The sequence below is a fragment of the Antechinus flavipes genome, chromosome 4 (assembly GCF_016432865.1).
Source record: "Antechinus flavipes isolate AdamAnt ecotype Samford, QLD, Australia chromosome 4, AdamAnt_v2, whole genome shotgun sequence".
NCBI lineage: Eukaryota > Metazoa > Chordata > Mammalia > Dasyuromorphia > Dasyuridae > Antechinus > Antechinus flavipes.
In genome coordinates, this window is record NC_067401.1 from 162,116,027 (window position 1) to 162,138,648 (window position 22,622).

Below are 22,622 nucleotides of genomic sequence, written 5' to 3' on the forward strand. Positions count from 1 at the left end.
ATTATATTAACTAGCTTCCGCAATCTCTTCAGTCTCGCCCCAGCAAAGAGTCTATCTTGCCTCCATTGACAGTAGCTAGTATGTTTGTCTCAATGTCAGTAGCATGCCCGTTTTCCTGTAATTGTAATTGGAGCATAAAAGACTAGGTTTTGTGCAGTACTGTATCTAACATAAAGCTTTATGTGAAACAAAAACGACTTGATATGATAGCAAAATTTTAGAACGGCCATGCTACTACGAGGGCAGCAAGCTCAAACTGACGTCCTTAAATTGAGATCTCTATGTCTGTAGGGTTATCGGATTCTAAGTTTAAAAAAAAGTGCTATTTTGATTTGTATTAATTTTAACAAGCTGCATCAGATTATCTGGGAGAGAGGTTGCTAGGAGGTGCCCTGAACTGCAAATTAGCCTCCTAGAGAGTTTACATTATCCAATAAGGTCTTTGCGGTGGTGGCTATATACTCTGGCAGTCCTTGGCTTTTTAAATAATTTAAAGGATGACTACACCTGTATCTAATTTTCACGTATTGTATTTGATGTTTGAAATAATATATATACTTTATGTAGTAATCTAGTTTACATTTTTTTTGGTTTAAAAATTTTTTAACCAAAGCCATTTCCGACCCTGTGCCGGAACACGGAGAGTCGGAGGGCAAAGCTGAGGTAGGAGTAGCGGAAGTGGGCAACAACCACAAGGCAGGAAGAGGAGGGAGGAGCTGCTCGAGAATGGAACTTCAACGAACATATTGCTTGGAGGGAGTGTTAGAGGACTAAACGTCTGCAAGCTGGGCTGAGGGCGGAGCAGCCAAAGCTTGGAATAGCGAGGGTGGAGCTCAGCCCCCTAAACAATCGTGGCTTGGAAAGCAAACATCGCGCTATTTCGGGCGAAGCGGCCGGGAAGCAAAAGGTGCTCGTCGCGAGGATACGTGACTTGGTCTCTTAAGTTGAGACTTGGGGATGCAGGTCTTTTGCTCCCATGACTTCCGGTGCGCCTGCGCACCTTTCTCCAGAATAGTTGTGGCGGTTTATTGAGCTGAGGCTTCTAAAGTGAAATGGTTTCGGCTACAGTGGCTGGGGTGGCTCGCAGGACTTGGGACTGCGCACAGCCCAAGATTTGGGCTCCCCTAGAGGCGGGTGGATGGGCGAGGCCCAAAAAGAGACGACGACAGCAGAGGGCCTACGTGAAGCCTCCAGACGGAGGTGATGACCACCCGCCTGCCCCGGGGCGCGGCGCTGAGTGGAGCGAGGCCCTTTTGGACCTCTGTCGGAGGAGACATTTCTTAGTGGGGACCCAGCAGCCGCTCGGGAGGGAGTCTCTCCGGAGCGGCCACCACCCCGACTTCGGTCCCCTTGGCGTGGGACTCAGGAGGAACCTGGTTTCGCAGTGGTGGTCCTCTGTGGCGACGTTTAGGGAGCATATCTTCCCGCTGGACACCCCACACCACGAACCGTGGCCTGCCAGCCTTGGGGGCCGAGGCTTCTGCCTGGCCCCTGCTGACGCTCTCCGGGCAGTCTTGCAAGATGAAGCATTAAGTAAGGAGCAGCTGGTCGCCTCTCTGGAAAGCATATTAAAAACTTCTGGGACGCTACGGGAGAACCTCTATCACGGTATGCCTGGCATTTTCATGCTCTTAGAAAAATGCCCCGACGGAGTCTATCCGGACCTTATTTAAATGTTAAATTACAGGATCATCTTTGTATTATAAGAAAAAGAAAACTCCGATTTGGGGGGCGATATTTTTGAGCTTTCAGGGATTTTTTTTTTTTTTTTGATTGTCAGATATCTCCCAGAATAGTATTCTGGCATTTACTATAAAGTTTGCAAGAAACTGGCCCTCTTCACGTTAGGTACAAGAGTGTCAACTAAACTGATATCTTTTATTTTTACAAAGCCTTCATTTCCCTCTTCCTGGAGAGCCATCCCACTGAGGAATGACTACTGTGTAATGAGCTTCAACAGGTTCAACTTATGAGATAAAGGGCTTTGACTGTCACCTTTTTTGTGTGAAATATGCTAATGGTTATTTCCAACGGAGGCAAAATAGTATCCGCTTTTACTAAAGAAAAATGGTTTTATTGATTCAGTGAGTAAGCAATTATTAAGCGCCTACTGTTTGCCAGGCATTCTGCCAAGGGCTGGGATTACAATAAAGAAAACTTGCTCTCCAGTTAATGAAGAAAGGAGGTGGTGGCGGCGGTTTGAGGGAGGGAGAGAGCAGGGAAGATATTCACCTCAGAGATCCTGGTAGAAAAGTCGGAGAAGTTGTACTTTGGGACTACTGCACTATTTTGGGGCAATCAGGTGAAAAATGAGATATCCCGAGCTGAGCTCCTTAAATGGAAGTTCATGATTCCAACCGTCTAATCGAGAAATCAAGAATGGTAATAAAATGGGAAGTATCGAGGCCTGATGAGATCTTGCTAGCTGATGAGGTTTTCCCAATAAAAAGCTTTCAGGGGCATGGTGGAAAAGTGAGAAGTGCCAAAGGAGTGTAACCAGGTGAGGAGTAGGTAATTTGAATCGTACTTTTAAATAAAAACGTGTTTTCTTAAAAAGCCATACAACATCATTTCCAGGTTTCTGTGGAGTTAGTTTTGAAAGTCAGTAAAATAATAAACAGAACCAAGTGTAATTTTTCTTTTGCACGTGGTAGCATTTGTAGGAATGTAAGATTGCAAAGATGGAGCAAACATGTCAGACTCATTTCATTTGGAAGTCTGGAAGTTTGGTAAATTGGGTTGAGGTACTATATTTGATATTAGATTTCAAATGTCACCATAGGCATGTCACAACTTCACTGAGCCTCAGGTTCCTCTTCTGTAAAATGGTGCTACCTATACTTACTTCCAAAGAACTTGGAAGATTTAAATGAGATACTGTGTGTAAAACACTTGGTAAGCATTCTAGTGCTATATCTAAATGTTATTTTTTTTTTTTAAATTATGAACTCAGTAAGATTTACAATGCTTAGGAAATCTATAAAAATCTATAGAGACTAAATTTTTTTGATGGAAGCACCAAAATATTCCCAACCAAATAGGTTATCTTTAATATTAATATCAGATTAGTTGGCAGTCATTTAAAATCAATAGATTTTAAAGTGATTAGAGAAGTGAAAATTCTAAATTGAATCAACTTTAAGGGGAATCTTTTAAAACTATTGATTTAAAATGTTTTAGTAATTGTTAAATAGAGGCTGCTAACTACAAGAAATACTGAACCAAAATAAATATTTTTTAATGCTGCTTTGTCATCATTGATACTATTTACGTTGTCTTAAAATTAGAAGATAATGTAAATTTATAAGACAAGTTAAGCTATGGAATGTAAATTTTGAAAGTTAAATGGCTTATATTTTGACAGGTGCTTTGAAACACTATGTTAATTGCTTGGATCTGGTAAACAAGAGACTGCCATATGGACTTGCTCAGATTGGAGTGTGTTTTCAAGATGTTCATGATAATGGACAGACATATGATTCCATTAAAAGGCATAAATTCAGGCAAGTATTTATTAATGGGTATGTAAAGAAAAATAAGGGTTCTGTCCCTCTCAGCCTTCAAGTAGCTTACTGAAAGGGAAAAAAGACATGGGCAAAAGGCGCTAATACAAAATTGAATGTTATAAATACTTAAAAAAGATACAGATAAAATATCGAGAATTGAGAAATTGGGAAATATACAGGGAAGAAGACTTAATAGAAAAAGCATTTGAAATGGGTGTCAAAAGATAAGCAGGATCTCTACTGTTAAGTGATTAGGAGGGTGAAAAGCTGCTTTGTTGAATTGCTTGGGAAGCAGAATAATGCATGTGTTTTAAGCACCATGAGTAGTCCCTGTCTGAGTAGAGCACAGATTATTTGGAGCCAAGAGTAATGTGAAGTTAAAGCTGGAAAAATAGGCTGGTACCTAAATGTCTCTGAACCAACATTTTTTGATTTTTGAAATCAAACTTTTTTAAAACATAAACAATTTTGGTTTTACTTCCTGATTTTAAAGGCATTCCTGGCCTTTCTGGTTTTAAAGACTAGGTGAAAAGACCATGTCTTCCCTGGTGTGGTTTACCACTGCAAGAACTGCAGGCCAGTGGCTTGATTTCTGGTTGCGACATCGACTTCTGTGGTGGAGAAAGGTATTATTTTATTTTTTCCCAATTATATTTACTTCACTTTGTATCAGTTTGTGAAAGTCTTTTCAGGCTTTTCTGAGATTATCCTGCTTATCATTTTTTTGTGTGTCTGAGGGAGGTAATTGGGGTTCAGTGACTACAACCTCTATTCTAAGGTCACACAGCTGGTAAATTTAAGTGTTTGAAGTCAGATTTGAACTTAGATCCTCCTGATTCAGGGCCAATGTTCTATCTACTGTACCATATAGCTATTTCCTGTTTATCATTTCTTATAGCATAATATTCCATTATGATCATATACCCCAACTTGTCCATTTCCAATTGATGGGCATCCCCTCAATTTCCAGTTCTTAGCTACAATAAAAAGAGTTACTATAAATATTTTTGCACAAAGAGACCTGAGTTTCAATTGATAAATGACGGACAAAAGCAGCTACACCCAAAGAAAGAACACTGGGAAACGAATGTGAACTTATCTGCATTTTTGTTTTTCTTCCCGGGTTATTTATACCTTCTGAATCCAATTCTCCCTATGCAACAAGAGAACTGTTCGGTTCTGCAAACATATATTGTATCTAGGATATACTGCAACATATCCAACATATAAAGGACTGCTTGCCATCTAGGGGAGGGGGTGGAGGGAGGAAGGGAAAAAAAAATTGGAACAGAAACGAGTGTCAATATAAAGTAATTATTAAATAAAAATTAAAAAAAAATATTTTTGCACAAATAGGAATCCTTTCTCCTTTTTTTTTTTTTTTTTTAATCTCTTTGGAATATTGATCTAACAATGGTGTTTCTGGATCAATGGATCTGAGTAATTTGATAGCCCTTTAGACATAATACCAAATTGTTCTTCAGAATGGTTGGATCAGTTCACACTTCTGCCAGCAGTATGTTAATATAGAGAAAGTTTTCTCTCCCATACTTGTGAACTCCAATGAGTACTGGTGTGAACACAAGTATTGTATCAATTAGTTCTACTTAGTACCTTGTTTCAGGTTCTGGCCCAAAACATTCTCCTTGTAAGATTAGATCAATGATACTAAACATGCTAAATTAGATAATTATTGCCTCTATCAACTCTAATGACTTAACCGTTTGTAAAGATTCCAACAGTATAGCTTAATGGGCCTTAAGTTCAACAGAGACATATAGATTCAAAATCCTCTTATCACAGATAACTTTCATGTATCTGTATATAAAAAAACTATTTTGGCATGTCCATGAAATGAACTTATTTGGATATTGCTTACAGTTTAATTATTTGTGTAACATGTTAAATTCAAGATTTGATATTTCCAATAATAATCTATGCAAAAAAGTTGACTGAAAAGTTTTAGAATTGTTGCCTGTAAAACCTGTTTCAAATGTTAATTATCTTTCTTAAACTATAGTAATTTCATAACAGCTGATGCATGTTAAAAACAACTAATATCATATAATCAGGAATTCTGTATAAAAGATTTTTTATTTATCAGCACTACTTAATGATTATTAGAAGCTTTCAATGGCTTCTTATTACATACAAGATTTAAAATTTTAAGTTTGTAAACTTCCTGTCAGCAGAAATTTCAGGACACATGAGGACTCAGGACACTGAGTAAAAGGACCATTAGGGTTTTTTTCAAGCGCTCATTGGTTCCTTTGCAAAGAGTAATTTAGTTGAATTACAGAATTGGAAGCCATAAATTAAGGAGAAAGCAGTGGAAGCACTTATGTAAACTGACAAAATGTATCTGAAAAAGGGAGGAGACATAGGGCAATAATGGTCATAGATGAATCAGCAAAGGTTTTTTGAGAAAGAGGAGTTGTAGGCATGTGTATAGGCAGTAGGGAAGCCCAAAATTGGGAGAGATTAAAGATTAATAAAAGAGTGAGCATGATAAAGGAGGCAATCTCTTGGATAAAACAGGATGGAATAGATCACTTGAGCATATAGAGGAGTTAGTTTTGGCAAGGAGAAAAGGGCCATATCCTAATGCGAGATGAGTGAAAAGTAGGGGAATGCATCTGATTGATGGGAGATAAGAAAATTCCTTCTTGAATTTTTTTTTTTTTCCAGTGAGATAATGAAGCTGAAAGGTTGTCATGAGAGGTTTGAGGAGGGATGAAAAGATTTGAAAATGTATTATGGTCAGTGATTGATTAGAAGAGATATAAAAAGATTGTCTTTTGGCAATTAGAGCCTAGTAAATGTAACACAAATTTTTAGTGAATCAATCAGCTTGGTTTATTGATTTCCTCTAGTTCCGTTCTGTAGAACATGAATAGAAACCAGAAGAGTAAATACTAAGAGTAATCCAGAATTTGAGATTTGTCAAGATGATAGGACAGGAGTGGGGGAAGCAACAAGGGACTTGAGTTTAAGTAATAGTAGTGTTGAACTGGTTTACCCAAGCAGTCAAGATGGGGGAAGGTAGCCAATACAGGAGTGATAGCCTGGGAAAAATGAAAAGTGGACATTTTTATGAGGTTGACAAACAAGGATAAGGGATGCTAAAACCATGGGATTCCTAAAAAATTGCGATCAAATAAGGGAATTTTAGACATGGAAATAGAATACTTTTGGGTTATGAAAAGATCGAGAGTATGAACATCTTTGTGTTTGGATGAGGTGAAACGGAATAGGTCATGTGAATTAAGTAGATTGAAGAATTTGGTAGTTAAGTGTATTTGAGTATCAATATGTATGATGACATGCCCTGGTAAAAAGGCATGATTTTGAGTGGAGAGAGACTGAGCCAGACAATGAACTCATTGAGAAAGGAAGGAGAATAATAAGGACTAATAATTGATAATAGTCACCAGGATTTATATTAGGTGGCAAATTTAACTTGAAGCTCAGAGAAGTAAAAGCTACTGAGTATTAGTTTTTTTTTAATATTTTTTATTATAACTTTTTATTGACAGAACCCATGCCTGGGTAATTTTTTTTACAACATTATCCCTTGCACTCACTTCTGTTCCAACTTTTCCCCTTCCTCCCTCCACCCCCTCCCTCAGATGGCAAGCAATCCTATACATGTTAAATATGTCACAGTATATCCTAGATACAATATATGTGTTCTGAACCAAATAGTTCTCTTGTTGCACAGGAAGAATTGGATTCAGAAGGTAAAAAATAACTTGGGGGAAAAAAACAAACATGCAAACAGTTTACATTCATTTCCCAGTGTTCTTTCTTTGGGTGTAGCTGCTTCTGTCCATCCTTGATCAATTGAAACTGAGTTAGCTCTCTTTATCGAAGAGATCCACTTCCATCAAAATACATCCTCAAACAGTATCATTGTTGAGGTATATAATGATCTCCTGGTTCTGCTCATTTCACTCAGCATCAGTTCATGTAAGTCTCTCCAAGCCTCTCTGTATTCATCCTGCTGGTCATTTATTACAGAACAGTAATATTCCATATAACATTCATATGCCACAATTTACTCAACCATTCTCCAATTTACTCAACCATTCTCCAATTAATGGGCATCCATTCATTTTCCAGCTTCTAGCCACTACAAACAGGGCTGCCACAAACATTTTGGCACATACAGGTCCCTTTCCCTTCTTTAGTATCTCTTTGGGGTGGTGGGGTATAAGCCCAGTAGAAACATTGCTGGATCAAAGGGTGTGCACAGTTTGATAACTTTTTGAGCATAGTTCCAAATGTTGCTGAGTATTAGTGAAAAAATTTAGAAGTAGCAATGAGGAACAAAGGAGTATAGTACCTTCCCTACTGTGACTGATGAATAGGGGATATGAGTAAAAGTACAACCAGTAATAGAAAAGGCTGGCAAAGGCGTTCATTCTCACAAGGTGAGAGTCAGAGCTCAGTACCAGAAGATGGCTGAGAATGAGAAAGGAAAAGGCTAATTAAGCTGAAAACAACTTGTTTGCCAGAGGACACAGTTGAATGGATGGAGCAGGTTAGAGTGGGATATAGAAGGAGGGAGAGAGGATAGGAAACAGATGAAGTTTGTAGATCAGCAGCAGGGGTTCAAAATCACTGGGTTAGGAAGAACATTAAGGGGTATAAATAAGCTAAATATTGAGAAATGAGTCCTAGTAGAGTATCAGTAGTTGGAGAAAGGTCATTTGAAGAAGGCAGGTGTTCAAGGCAGGTTATTTAAGGTCCTCCTTTTGAAGTGTCTAGCCTATTGATAAATGTTAAGTGAGAAGTGAGAGAAGCTCACTTCACTACAATTTGTAACAGATTTATATCTTACCCCCCTTTCACCTCTATGACATCACTTCATGCAGTTGCCAGGTTTTCCCTTTTTATTAGTTGTACACAACTAATGCTGCTTCTTCTGTATTCTGCTTACCACTGTCCTGAATTTATCACCCCCAAAACAAGGGGAAAATTGAAAGCTTTTTCTCCACTTCTTTTCCTGATTAGTTACACAACTTAGATCCCTATTTTCTCCATCTGAAAAGGAATAGTGCAATTTTTTTTAAGGAACTCAAACTATAGAAATATCTCCAGACACTCCATATTTGTGTCCTTATCTAACTCTTAAGGGCATAAATAAATTTTTTTCATTGTATAGTTTTTCATTACTCTTTGAAAGGGCAATTTCTATATAACTTCTTAGATAATGATATTCAGGTATTTATCGTTTTTTGAAAGACCTATGATTTCTAGGTTTTCTCTTCACATCTTACCTTCAAATTCAGTATTTTTGCTTTGTTGGTCTTAGAAGTGTTCTTGTAGTTTTGTTTTTGTTCCCTTAGTTTACCTCTGCATTTTTACATTTCAGTTGTCATCTTTTTCAGAGAATCGATTACTGTGAATTCTATTACTTTCTTTAATTCAAAATTCTGTAATCTGTGGTTACATTTGCTGATTTGTTACATTTCCTTAAGAACTCTTATTTTCTGTCCTTATTCCTTTGATATTTTAATAGTTGCTAGGAATACTGAAAGACTTCCTGGTGTATCCCACAATGAAGCAAGATTTGAAACTAAATCTTCCTGACACTTAAAGCCCTCATTTTTTTTTTTCCACCAAGAAAATCACATGCTTCTTCAGGACTATTACTTGTTGAAAAGGTGCTAATGTGCATTAGTATAAGGAATTTCCTCTTTGGGAATTGCCAAGCAAAATTGAGTTGCTGGCACATTGCAAAAGAAACCTTCAATATTTTCACTGAATTCTTTGTTTGTTTGAACCATTCAGTCATATTGTCAGAAATCATTTTTAAACATCTGTCATGTCAGTGAGTGCTCTGTTAGGGCTTAGGGATACAGAAACAAAGATCAAATAGTCCCTGCTCTCAAGCAGTTTGCCCTTCTATCAGGGAAGACAGTATGTATATACACAGAATAGATACAAGATAGTTTACAGAGGGAGGGCACCATGATGGAGGTTCTTGGAATTTCTCTATTATTGTTTCAAAGGCTCTTGCTGAATTTGTGTTAGCTTCATCTTACCCAGCACATTTTCCACTTGGTTTCTTTTGTTGTGAAAGTGTTGCCAGTTGAGTTGAATTTTTTCTTTGAATGTAAGCTTATTATTGCTCTTCAGTCAGCATTGGCTTGTCTCCTGACTTTTTTGGTGTCCTTGCCAAAAATTGTGGCTTATTGTACTTGTTCTTTGCTCTCTCAGACCACTAGAGTTGGACAAAGTCAGTTATCTTTGGGGAAAAAAAGAGGGTGGTTATTTGGGATATTGCCAGAGAGCAACGTTGAGTGAGTGAATGAATGTATTTATTAAACACACTGGATGTGTGCAAAGTACTTTGCTAGATACTGGCAATAAAAAGAGTGGAAGATAGTAGAGCCAGTTATTCTTTCCTTTTCCCAGTGCTACTCATCTGATTCCAATCATCCTTGCCCAACTGTTCTCTGCTTCTCTCTCTTTTCCCTCTCTCCTCCCACTCCTTCCCTCCATGTCTATGATAGTCCTGGGAGCTTAGCTTGCCTTGATTGGGGTGTGATACTGCTTCAAAGCTAGTTCTTTACTCTCTCTGCCTTCTGCTGTTTGTTTTTTCCTGTACTGTATTAATTACTTTTAATCAGCTTTTAATTTTTTTGTTTCTTTCCTTTCATCCTTCACATCCCCCCCTTCCACAGCTACCACTTTTATTCTATGGTCTTGTCTAAGTTAATCACCAATTCTTGGTGTGTAGAGGATTTTGTCTGACAGTACTATTAATACTAAAAGTTGGGTAACTAAAATTATTTATGGTTTTCACAAGAGTTGTTGGGCTATTCTATTCTAATATAGAGATTGTAGGAGTGCTTAAAATGATGGGTTAATTGTAATATTAAAGTGTAATTTTCTCTGTTGAGGTTTTCTTGAGGTCTCTGGGGGCAGCCTTCATTTCAGTTCAGTAATTACCCCAAATGCAGCCAGGTATTAAAGTCCAAATCCTTTATTGTCTCTTTCCAAGTCTTATGTCCTTCACTTGGGGCTTGGCTAGTTTTTCTGGAGGCCTATCTCTCTCCTTGGTTCCGAGAGATTGAGCTTTCCTGCTTTCTCTGGCTTCTGAATCTCCCCGACTTTGAAGGGTTTGTGCTTGAGCCTCCAGTCACAATAAAGGTAGAAGATAGAATGAATCTATCTCAGCCTCCGAGAGCTTCTAGTGTGCTTTCCTTTCTGGCCCTGAGAGCTTCTAGCTTATATGTTATACATTGAGTATACACCAATCATTATATCACTAGGAAACCATTATTTGTTGTAGGATTAAATCAATGCTAAAACTAGATTTAACCATTGTCTTTTCAGTTCCACTTAGTACCTTGTTTCAAGTTCTGGCCCATAACATCTCCTTGTATAGGATTAAATCAATCACACTGAACCATGCTAAAATAGATAACTGTTGTCTCTATCAATTCCACTGACTTAGTACCTTGTTTGAGTTCTGGGCCCATAACAGTTAATGAGTTGATTTTTGGTGACTTTCTGTAAGAATTACTTTCTAGTGCATTCTTCCTGCCATTGGTGAATTTTCTGAATTTCATCTTTTTTTTGTTGTTGTTGTTGTTGTTGTTGTTAAACTATTTAGTGGATGGTGGGAAGCTAATCTCTTGAAAAACTATTTTGCATCTTCCCAGAGTTATTCTAAATTCTTATTTCTAAAATTGGAGATGAAATTAACATTAAACTTGGTAAAGTAGCAAAACATGAACATCTGAACTTTTCTTTTTTAGTTTGCAGTAAATCCATCCAATTTCAGCAGCGGTGACTGTCAAAATGAAGAGGGACGTAAAGGAAGCAAGCTGTTCTACAATTTTCCCTGGGGAAAAGAGCCAGTAGAAACACTCTGGAATCTTGGAGACCATGAACTTTTGCAGTTGCATTCTGAAGACAAATCTAAATTACATGTAGGATGATTTGCTTTGTCTTGAATTATACATTTTTTCAATAATAATCTGAGTGGGGAGGGGTCCTAAATTATGATGACTTATATGCACTTTGGGATAAACAAGTAATCAAGTGGAGAAAAAAAATATCTTCTTTATAGAAGGAAGTTTTCTAGGGATAGTAAAAGACTGGAAGGTCAGACATTGACTTTACTAGAAAAGGAGGCAGAGTACCCAGAGATTTCTGGTCAGGACAGAGTAAACTTTTAAAAGTGGTTGTTGAGTGATAATAAAGGGAAGATCTGAAAGTGGCCATTGAGCAAGGAGTATAGTACTTCTTCCTCTGGTCCTATGTTCCAGGGAAAGGAAGAACAGCCAATTTTAGAATGGATGCCAAGAAATGAGTTAGTCAGGAAGAAAGAACATAGATTTTATAAACCCCAGGAAATGGAATGTAAAAGGAAGAGATTTAGAGTGAAAAGGAGTTTAGCAATAGAGGAAAATTAGGAAGCTAATGGACAGGCTAGAGCTAAGTTGTATTGAGATGTGAGGATGGGAAGAATTTGGGATAAGGAGTTTCTGCCTAGGCAGAAGGTGGTTCTGAAGTACAGGGATTAGTAGAACTGGAATTTTCTAGCATCTTTTTTGAACTCTAATTTTGCATCACTAACTAGATCATTGGACATTTCTTAGTGTCTTATAAGAATCTCAAACTTAATATGTCCAAAACAGAACTCATTGTCTGTATCCTTCCCCCTCAAATCCACCTTTCTTAATGGGTTGTTTTGATTTTTTTTGGAGAGGGGAGGACACCACCACGCTTCCAGTCACCTAGCTCTCCTCACACTCTCCCTAATCAATTGCCAAATCTTATTTGTTCTATTTCTCCAGTTGCTTTTTAATCTGTTCCTTACTCTCCATATGCACAGCCATAGGTTTAGTTCAAGCCCTCATCACTTTTCATTTGGACTATTGAAAGAGCCCTCCTAAATATCTCTCCTTTCTAATTCATTTTCTACATAACTGCCAAAGTGGTAGTTTGACTTGGTCCCTGTTATCAAATACAGACTCTTGGAATCACTTTACATCTTGATTTCATTCTGTCCTATACAACACTCCATCTTCAATCTCTGTGCTTTTACAGAGGCTATTCACCCCTATCTGTAATGTATTACCACCTCACTTCCACTTCTGTAATCCCTAGCTTCCTTTGAACTGTAATTCAAATCTTATCTCCTGAAATCTTTGCTGATTCCTACTCACTGTGCCTTAGTGTTTCCCTAACAAAGCTATCTTGTGTTTATTTTATGCATATTTTATGAGTTAGTCTGGTCTGGTGGATAGAGCTGGCATCAGTCAGGAAGACCTTGGTTATAGTTGAGCCTCTGACACACACTGGCTGTGTACCTCTGGACAAAGTCACTTATCCTCTCTATCCTCAAAAAACCCTAAAGACTATTAAGTTGCAAAATAAGTCTTAGTCTGAGCTCTCCCTATTCAAATATATCATAAGTCCCCTCCCAGATTTTACACATACTTAGATATTGTACTTGAATTTTTGTATGCCTAACAGTTCCTGGTGCACCAGCTATAGCTATTCCTCCATATCTGGGATGCACTTCCACATCAGTGGCACTTCTCCAATCCCTAGTTTCTTTTATACTTCATTTCAAACAAAGCACTTCACATAAGGCCTTTGCTGGTAGACATTTCAATGTGTCTAGATGCTTAAGAAATGTTTGTGGATGATTTATGGAAAATTGGCTTTATTGGTGGTTCAGAGTCTTCAAGTGCTTGTTCAGAGCATGACTGAATTGAATAGGAAATAGCTAAAGTATTGTAATTAGTGATAAACTTTTGGGTGCTTATTATCCATACTCTGGGCTGGGTACTTAGGAAATCCAAGGAACAAATATGACAAAAGCCCTGCTTCCAAAGTTTATTAGGGCAGGGACAGAATAAATACTGTCTTCCTTACTGATCTGATAATCCCCAGGGTGTTTTTGTCAGGCTGATGCCAGGTGTCCTTTATGGGATTGGGGCCCCAGGTCAAGTGACCTAATGGAAGCTTTTGGGAAGGAGGCCAGGCTGAAGGCAACTATGGACCTTTAGAGGGGGGAGAGCAATGAGAAATCAGGATCAGCCAAGGGATGAGAAGGAAGAAGCCTCATAAAGTCCACACTCTGTACCCTAGCATAAAGCGTTGGTTATTCCAGTTTAGTTCCCCTTCTGTACTTTGTAATAATTAAATTTATTTTAAAAATAGATTTAGAATTGCCTTTAGAATTACACAGTATTTTGATTTGAGTACCTATACTTTGTAGAAGTGTTCCTTTATTCAACAACCATTTAGTAAATACATGTTTCCTTGACCCTAGGTTTGGCCTTGAGGATACAAAAACAATAGTCTTTATGCTTAAAGATCTTTAAAACAAGAGGAATTGGAATACTAAAATAGAAGAAACAAACTGAGTCAATTTAAGGCAGTTATATCACTTGGATTATTGTATAATGATAACATTGGGTAGATGTTTTCTGTTTATTCCTATCCCCTATTCTGCTGCTACTTTTTTAATTTTTAATTTTTAAAGCTTTTTATTTTCAAAACATGCACGGAGAATTTGACAACATTTGACCCTTGAATAGCTTTATGTTTCAGATTTTCTCCTCCTTCTCCCCACTCCCTCCCCTAGATGGCAAGCAATCCAATCTATGTTAAACATGTTAAAGTATGTGTTAAATCCAACATGTATAAACATATTTTTATAATTCTTTTGCTGCACAAAAAAAAATCTGATACTACTTTGAAGAGCAAAAGTGAAACATTTTTGATTTGCTGCCCAATTTCTTTTTATTTTTCAGATGTTAAAAAATTTTGCTCTTAGGGAAAAAGGAAAACACTGAAGACTATATATATACTGGAGAATATTCAATGGATAATTTAAAAATAAGCAGATTAGATTAAAAAAAACTAATCATATCTCACTTTTTCCTACTTCACAAAATTTCCTTGATCCATTTTCTTTTATGGATTTTGTAACTATCATGTCATTACTACATAATTAGGTATTAGATTTTTAATTACTTATTGTGGCTAGGAATATCCCGTCTTTGCATCTCTAGAAGGACCAGGAATATCAATTGACACAAAAATATTATAATTTTACTTTGAAATAAAAATTATCTTTCTTTTTTATGAATCTTAGAGATTAAAAAGTGAATTGTTATCAATTGATGCACTTTGATCTCCTTTGAGTTATTAAATTCTGTTTCCCCTTCTATTACACACACACACACACACACACACACACACACACACACACGGCAAGATTATACTTTTCACTGTTCCAGTCTTGGGATAATCTTATGGAGAAAACTTCTTTACTGTCAATTATGTTCTTTCTTGAAATTACTCTTCGATACTGTTGTCTCATAATTAGTTTGAAATATGCTACAGAAATATTAATTACAATTGTAAATAGTTAGTAAACTTTTTAGAAAATTTGTCCCAATTTGATTATTTTGTATCTGCTTTAATCTAGTTATGTCAGGATTACTTGGAAGAGTAATACCCAAAATATTATAAAGACATCAGTTAACAGTGATTTTCGATTAACATATAAGTATGTTTCTGGAAGGATCACTTATAGAAAATATTGAAAACAGGAATCAACAGGGTGTGCAGTAAAAATAACAAGGTATAGTAAATTTTCTATTGTAGTGGGATAATTTAATATTCTCCTTAATGCAGTTATCACGCATATCATATCCCAAGCAGATTGATAGGTTTCAAAGAATTGGAATGCTATGTGATACCCAACACTAAAGCTGTACTTAACAATTTATTTTTTCTTTGATTCATAAGAAAGCACAAAATCTTGCAATACCTTCAAGGCATTATTTTGAAAATGATGAATTGTTATAATGTAGTGTTGATCTATGGAAGTGTTGTGTTCTGTTTAATGGAATATAACAAATATGATACTAATATTACTTTATGTATTTTGAATAATTGTAATGAATTTACAATATCATGTTAACAAAAATAATATAAAAATGTGATTTATACATTTGTATGAATGAAGAATTCGTCGGACTATAGGAAGATGCTTTCAGAATAATGAACTTGTGAAACTGCCTAATGATTTTGATGAGATAGGGGAAAAAATGAGAAAAACAAGGCATATTATGGCAAAATTGCTAATTTACAAGAACAAACTATTTTAGGTGACTATTTTTTCTCTCAAATAAACCTAAGTTATTTGTTAATAAAAGAACCTCATCATTTAATCGTATCATAGTGGTACCAAACAAAGGAATTTAAAGTGAGAGACATTTTTCAGCTTTTCTGACAAATGTTTATTATTTTTTTTCTGTGAAGGGTCGAGATGGAAGAAAAAACGTTGTTCCTCAAGTACTTTCTATGAGTGGAGATCTGGACCAGGGAGTGTTAGCTTATCTCTACGATTCCCTTCAGCTAACAGATAAATCCTTTATAGGAAAGAAGGATCTTCAGAGAAAGGTATTTTGAGAAGCATGGGAAGGATGGATATTCATAGGCACTGAGGAAATAAAAATTATATAGAATTTTTTTTTTAAGTTTGTGTCAGCAATTTCTCACATGAAAAAATTTATTTTTTTAATAGATTTCTTTTGGTGCCAAAGAATTTCAGTATTTTTCATGATTTGTTCAGAATGTAAAGTTAACTTTTTGTGATAATACAGAATTCTTAACTGGTTGATCATATTTTAACCTGGAGAAGTTAGTTAGCAGCTGCAGCAGGTGTATAATATAGATAGATGTATGGTGGGACAGGGTGGGGAGAAGGGAGGGGGATTGGAACACAAGGTTTTGCAAAGATTAATGTCAAAGAATTATCCATGCATGTTTTGAAAAATAAAAAGCTTTAATCAAAAAACTAAATCAATAAAAACTGGTGAACTAGAGGAAGCATGAAGCGTACTAGAGAAACTACATCTTAACCTGCTTTAGACAATGAGAATAAGGATATAAATTTTTATCAAGGGGGCCTGGCAGTATTTCTCTGTTCAAATGTATGCTAATGTGAACCGTTTTGTTTTTCTTCATTAAGAATAAAGTATACATTTAGGCTATGTTTTTATTGCCTAAAGGACTCGTATATGCAGATTTTATGTAAAAGTATTGATATTTATATAAGTATATTTTCTGCCATAGTTTAGTGATTTTTTTCTAATGTTAGACTGCTTGGATGAAAATGAATAATTTAAATAATGAATCATCATACTCTCAACAGTTAGATTAATCATTATTTCCTTCTAGCTCTTAGAACTTTAGCAGAAAGTATGATCACTGATTTCACAGATGAAGAAATTGAGATCCTGAGAAAAATGAAGCAGCTTGTCCAAAGTCCCATAGCAAAGTAGAGGCAGAGCAAGATCTAGCTGCTCTTCATTTCTAAGTGTCTGAGCTTGGTGGTCTTAATGGAAGAAATGTTTTTGAAATATCTGTGTAGAATTATTTCTAATTAAACACTTAATCCTTTTATCTTGTGTCATATATCACATGGTGAAGTCTGAAATGGAAATAATTTTGACAGTTGTAACTTACGCTTTTTTAGTCCACAGTATTTGATTATGTTGCAGTTTTAAACTAGTTTCCATTTTTGATTAAAAGGTCTTAACTATTAGATAATCTCTATATTAGTATTTCTTAAACTATATTTATTTGATCAATGTATACAATCAGTTTTTTTTTTCATAATTGTATTAGGTACTTAAACTTCACCCTTGCTTAGCTCCAATCAAGGTGGCTTTGGATATGGGAAGAGGTCCAACAATGGAGTTGAGACAGGTTTGTTATTAACATATAGTTTAATTTCATGATTATAATTATCCCCATACTTTCAACAACAACAACAACTATTTCTTTATGATTTAGCTTCAATTTGTATTTATTTACTTTAATGAAGCTTAAATTTTTTTATTCAGCACAACTTTTCAGTGAACTAGTAAATACTGGTATTATTGGAACAGGCTATTTTAATAAAGATAAATTACTTTCACTCAGCAAGAATTATTAAATTTCTATTCTATCAAGCATTCTTTTGGTTTCTTGGGGAAAGACAAAAATGAAAGTCCCAGATCTCAAGTACCTTACATTTTAGTCCAATCTCTTCCCTCACTCTCCTCTCCCCCAATCATGCTTAATCAAATTTCTGGATGCTTGCAAGAATTAATTATCCTTTATTAACCAAAGGTGGTGTTTGTGTATGTGTGTATGCATGAATACTTGCACACACACACATATACATACATACTCATTTAGACTTGAATTATTTTTCCTTTTCATCACCTTCAGAGTAAAGCAGATATGCCAAATCTCTTTTAATTTTGATTTCCTGTCTCTCTGGCTCAACTCTTAAGCTGGTTTAAGAGTCAAGGTGGTCTCATTCCAGCTTTGCCTGTATGATAAACCATAATTGGCCCAGAGAAAACCTGCTGACAATAGCTGGTTTGGCTCCCCATTTCCCTTGGTGTTTACACCTTTTCCTGAGAAGTCAAGAAGGGTGTGACCACCTATGTTCTACTTGAAGCAAGAATACTTACAGCAGGGTACTTACTCAGTGTGATTGATGAGTCACATATACTTAGTATTTAGTGTAATATAATGGTTGTACAATTGGCACATGCTCAGTGTATAGTGATGTATTCGTACTAAAATATTTAAGGGCTGAGAGAACTTGAAATAAGCAGACTTGAGTGAGTGTGTGCTCCAGCTCCAGCTCAGACACAGACACAGAGGAGACACAGAAGACAGAGACAAAAACAGAGCTAGTCTGGACACTACACTAAGTGAAATGACCAGAACCAGGAGATCATTGTACATAGCAACAGCAATATTATATGATGATCAATTCTGATGAACGTGACTCTTTCCAACAATGAGATGATTGATGCCAGTTCCAATGATCTTGTGATGAAGAGAGCCATCTACACCCAAAGAGAGGACTACGGGAACTGAATGTGAACCACAAAATAGCATTTTTACTCTTTTTGTTGTTGTTTGCTTGAATTTTATTTTCTTTATTTTTTTTTCTTGTTTGATTTGATTTTTCTTGTGCGACAAGGTAATTGTATACATATGTTTTATTTAATATATTTCTACCATATTCTAATTCTATTCCAATAATTTCTAATATTCTTCTAAGTTATATTGGACTACTTGACAAGTAGGGGAGAGTGGGGAAAGACAGGGTTAATGTTGAAAAATTATCCATGTATATGTTTTGAAAATTAAAAGCTTTAATTAAAAAAAAATAGGCATTTATTTAAGGCATTATGGATAAGGGAAAAAAATAGTCCTTCCCATTAAGTATATTGCGTTTTCCTAAGGGATAGAAAATAATACACAAGTAGAGAATATATACTCTATATAGAAGAGTATATACTAATGAATACCAAAAAAGTAAAAAAAGGGATAATGATGTTTATAACTGGGTGCAGATCAGTTAAAGCCTGGTGTAGTAGGAGAATCTGAGCTGAGCTTTGAAGGTAGCTAAGTATTCTGTGATACAGATGAGGAGAAAAGCGTCTCTAGACAAAAACTACTTAGCTTATAGAGAAACAGGAGGTGCAATGTTGTCTGTTGTGAAGAGATCAATGGCCAATTTGACTAATAGAATGCATGAAGCATTATAATATAAAATCACATCAGAAAAAGGCAGGTGCTTAGACCTGAATATTTTGCTGCTAATAGAGCATGTAAAATGTGTATAATACATGCAGTTTGTAAGAAAAGTCCTTTATAAACCTTTTAAAGCACTTAAAAATCTGAATTATTTGACAGTAATGAACATATAATACCTGTTATTCAGTAGGTGACACTTTGATATAGGTGATAAGGCAGTTTGAAAAATAATTTCAACCCAAAATAAGCTCGGTGCACTTCCCAGGATACTAAAAGCCTTAAAATTAGTTCCCTTGGGGCTCAGCCAAGAGCCTGTGAACATGTTTATGCATAAGGAACCATACATGAGCTAGTTTTAAAATAGTTGAATATTTCCTTTCATAATCACAAGGACAGGTGTTAATATATCTGATGAAAAAAGAAGATAGTTGGTTTTTGTTTTGTTTTGTTTTGTTTTGTTTTGTTTTGTTTTGTTTTTGGTAGAAAAAAGAACTGTAGCAGGGTTAACATGATTTTGTTCGTACCTGGCATATAATGTGGGTAATGTAAATAAAAAAACTTTGGTAATGAGGATGAAGTTAGATACTTATGTGTAGCTTCTTGTTACTTTTATTATAGGTGATAAAAGTTTTTTTCCCCTTCTTGTTAAGCTTATTATTTTTCCTTATTTTATGTTTCTCTTAGTTGAAAACTGGTTGATAAGATAAGAAAGGCATTAAATGCCTTTTGTTTTGAAATTAATGAGAATTTGTTTATACAGTTACTCATAATGAGAAACTGTTCGAGCACTGTTACACATATTTTATAATGCTTTAAGACTTGGTGATTTTTGCTCCTAGGTTTGTCAAGGACTGTTTAATGAATTACTAGAATGTGGAATTTCTGTATGGCCTGGGTATTTGGAAACCATGCAGTCCTCGATGGAACAGCTTTATTCAAAGTAAGGAAAAAAGCCCTCATAATTAAGATTAATTTGTAATTAAATTAATTTGTTGAGCATCTCCTATATACTGAACATGATTAGAGAGATTAAATAAAACACAGGAGCTCCCATTCTAGTAGAAAGATAATGACTCATAATATACACGTAATTCTAATCCAAAATGGTACATGAAAAGGATGAAATAAGTATGTTGTTCTAGAGTAACCTCAATTATTTAGGGATACTCAATTCTTCATAGAATGAAATTCTTAGATTCATAAATTGTTGGAACTGAAAAGGACTTTAGAGCTTATCTACTCTAGCACCCTCATTTTACAGATGTAAATGTTGTTTGGTCTAGTGGATAGTAAACTGATTGAAGATCAGGGAGCCTTATCTATAACTTTCAGTCTTACCGGTGACACTTAAATGATTATGACACTAAAGAAGTCACCTAATCTCTCAGGGTCTCCAGGTAACCAAGACTTGGTCAGTTATCCAAGTGTTTCAGATCTGCAGTAGAAGACATAGTTTCCCCTCACTGAAAATTCCCTACTCCAATGCAATTGCAGATCTGGGCCCAAAATGTTAAGTATCTACACACAATATATGTGAAGTGATATTAATTTCTCTTTCATTATGTGGGCAGCAGATTTTTAATTGGAGATTGAGTTACTGAATTAACATTTAGGACCTTTATTCTTAGTTGGTCAGTTTCATTGTGTCTACTAGATCTTAGGTGGAGAGAATTATAGTTCATTCTTGATTTAGTTTGTTCATATATCGTCTTACCACATCATTTCCATTCACTTGCATAATGGAGATCTTTGTATATTGGTCTTTTTAAGGCTGGCTTCCTCTGGTAACTAGCTTATAAACAGGAGTGTGGGAAAATTATTTTTACATTTTTCTTCTATAGAATGAGTTGGAGCTCCAGGTCTTTTCCAGTCCTAAAATTCTGTGGTCATGTGACTCCTATAAGCATATTTGCTTTGCATCTATTTTTATATAATGACAGTTTTCTAGGATATGGACAGACAAAAGTCAGTTTATCAGCATAATGTAGTAAGAAAAGTACAGATCTTAGAATCAGGATAAACATGAGTTCAAGAACTGTATCTAACATTGTGTGTGAGATCACATGGAAAATATTTTCTGAATTTGTTTCCTCATCTGAATGGGGAGGTTATCTGAAAATGTAGCTTCAAGGGGAGGTGGGGGGAGAGGGTCATTGTGAAAATTAAATTTAAATGAATGAAGAGTTGTATATAAGCCTTTAAATTAAATTTCAGCTACTAAGTGCTAAGTCTTTATAAGCTTTATAAAGACACAAAACATTGGAACTTTATTATGTAATATTGTTTACTCTCAAGCAGAAAAGAGCTCGTCTCTCTAGACTTGGACTTCATCTGAGAGAGTTTATCAAGGAATTAAAAGAGCCTCTTTTTGAGCCATCCTCATAGAATCCTTTCTCTACTTCCTCTTCCCAATTATTTTCACTAATTTCTGAAAATATATTATTCTTTGGACCAGTTTCCAAACTACTATTTTTGTTCCTCAGTTTCTTCAGACTCTGAAAGAATCTGAACTGATTGGACTAACAATATAATAGTTATGCTTTTACTTTGATTTTACCTTTTTCACAGATATGATGAAATGAGTATACTCTTTACTCTTTTGATAACTGAAACCACTTTGGAGAATGGATTAATACATCTGAGAAGTAGAGACACCACAATGAAAGAATTGATGCATATATCTAAAGTAAAGGACTTTTTAATCATGTATATTACAGCTGCCAAAAATGTATAGATATTAGTTGTTTAATAAATATTTTTTGTCATTTGAATTGGATATCTCTTTGTTATTTCAGATTGTTCTGTTTAATTTTTGAAATAGAACTTTTTCTGTGATGAAAATGCTTTTTATTTGGTTCATTTTTTGTAACCCTTAGCTCCAGTTTTGTATGATTCTAACTTGCTAAACTACTCATGTTATCAAAATATAGCATACTAGCAATTTAATTTTTTATAAATTTCTAACTCAAAATTTAAAAATCTGGCTTAATTAATGATTTTGCCTAAGTCATGAGCTTAATACATGAAAATGGCATCTGAAATGTTGACAAGCATTTCAAGTTAATGTTAGAAATATTAAGAATTATTTGAAAGATCTAATTTCTAGCAACTTCTAATTCTGTAGACATATGTATGAATATCTTTTCTAAAGATTTCAAATTAGAAAAAAGTTGGTTAGGGAAAGGAACTATTTTCTTTCCAGAAAGTGAGTTGAGAGGATTAATTCAACAAACATAAGAGAATAGTTCACCAAACTACTTTAAAGATGGAAAAATCAACTAAGGTAGATAATATGTGTGGAGGTAAAATGCCACAAAAATAAACTAAAGTACCAGAAGTAACACTTAAAGATAAACTGTGAAGCACTGAGAAGGGACAGAAATTAAGCAACAATTATATAAGAAATTCACAAGATTAGATATTAGAGTAAGTGGGGAGAAAATTTTAACAGATCAGCTAAGCAAGAAATAGCCCGGTCTTTAATAAATTCAAGAACAGAAATTACTGAAGAAAATACATCCT

At 35.4% G+C, this 22,622-nt stretch overlaps 1 protein-coding gene across 1 annotated transcript; it reads left to right on the forward strand.

The window, feature by feature from the left end:
- Positions 1-559: 559 nt before the first annotated feature.
- POLG2 (DNA polymerase gamma 2, accessory subunit) lies at positions 560-21,871 on the forward strand. The gene is made up of 8 exons (XM_051995290.1): positions 560-1,608; positions 3,365-3,491; positions 4,027-4,132; positions 11,279-11,452; positions 15,813-15,953; positions 17,184-17,264; positions 19,940-20,040; positions 21,669-21,871. Exons 1-8 carry the CDS (start codon positions 1,053-1,055, stop codon positions 21,832-21,834), a joined length of 1,452 nt encoding a protein of 483 aa, XP_051851250.1. The 5' UTR covers positions 560-1,052; the 3' UTR covers positions 21,835-21,871.
- Positions 21,872-22,622: the final 751 nt, after the last annotated feature.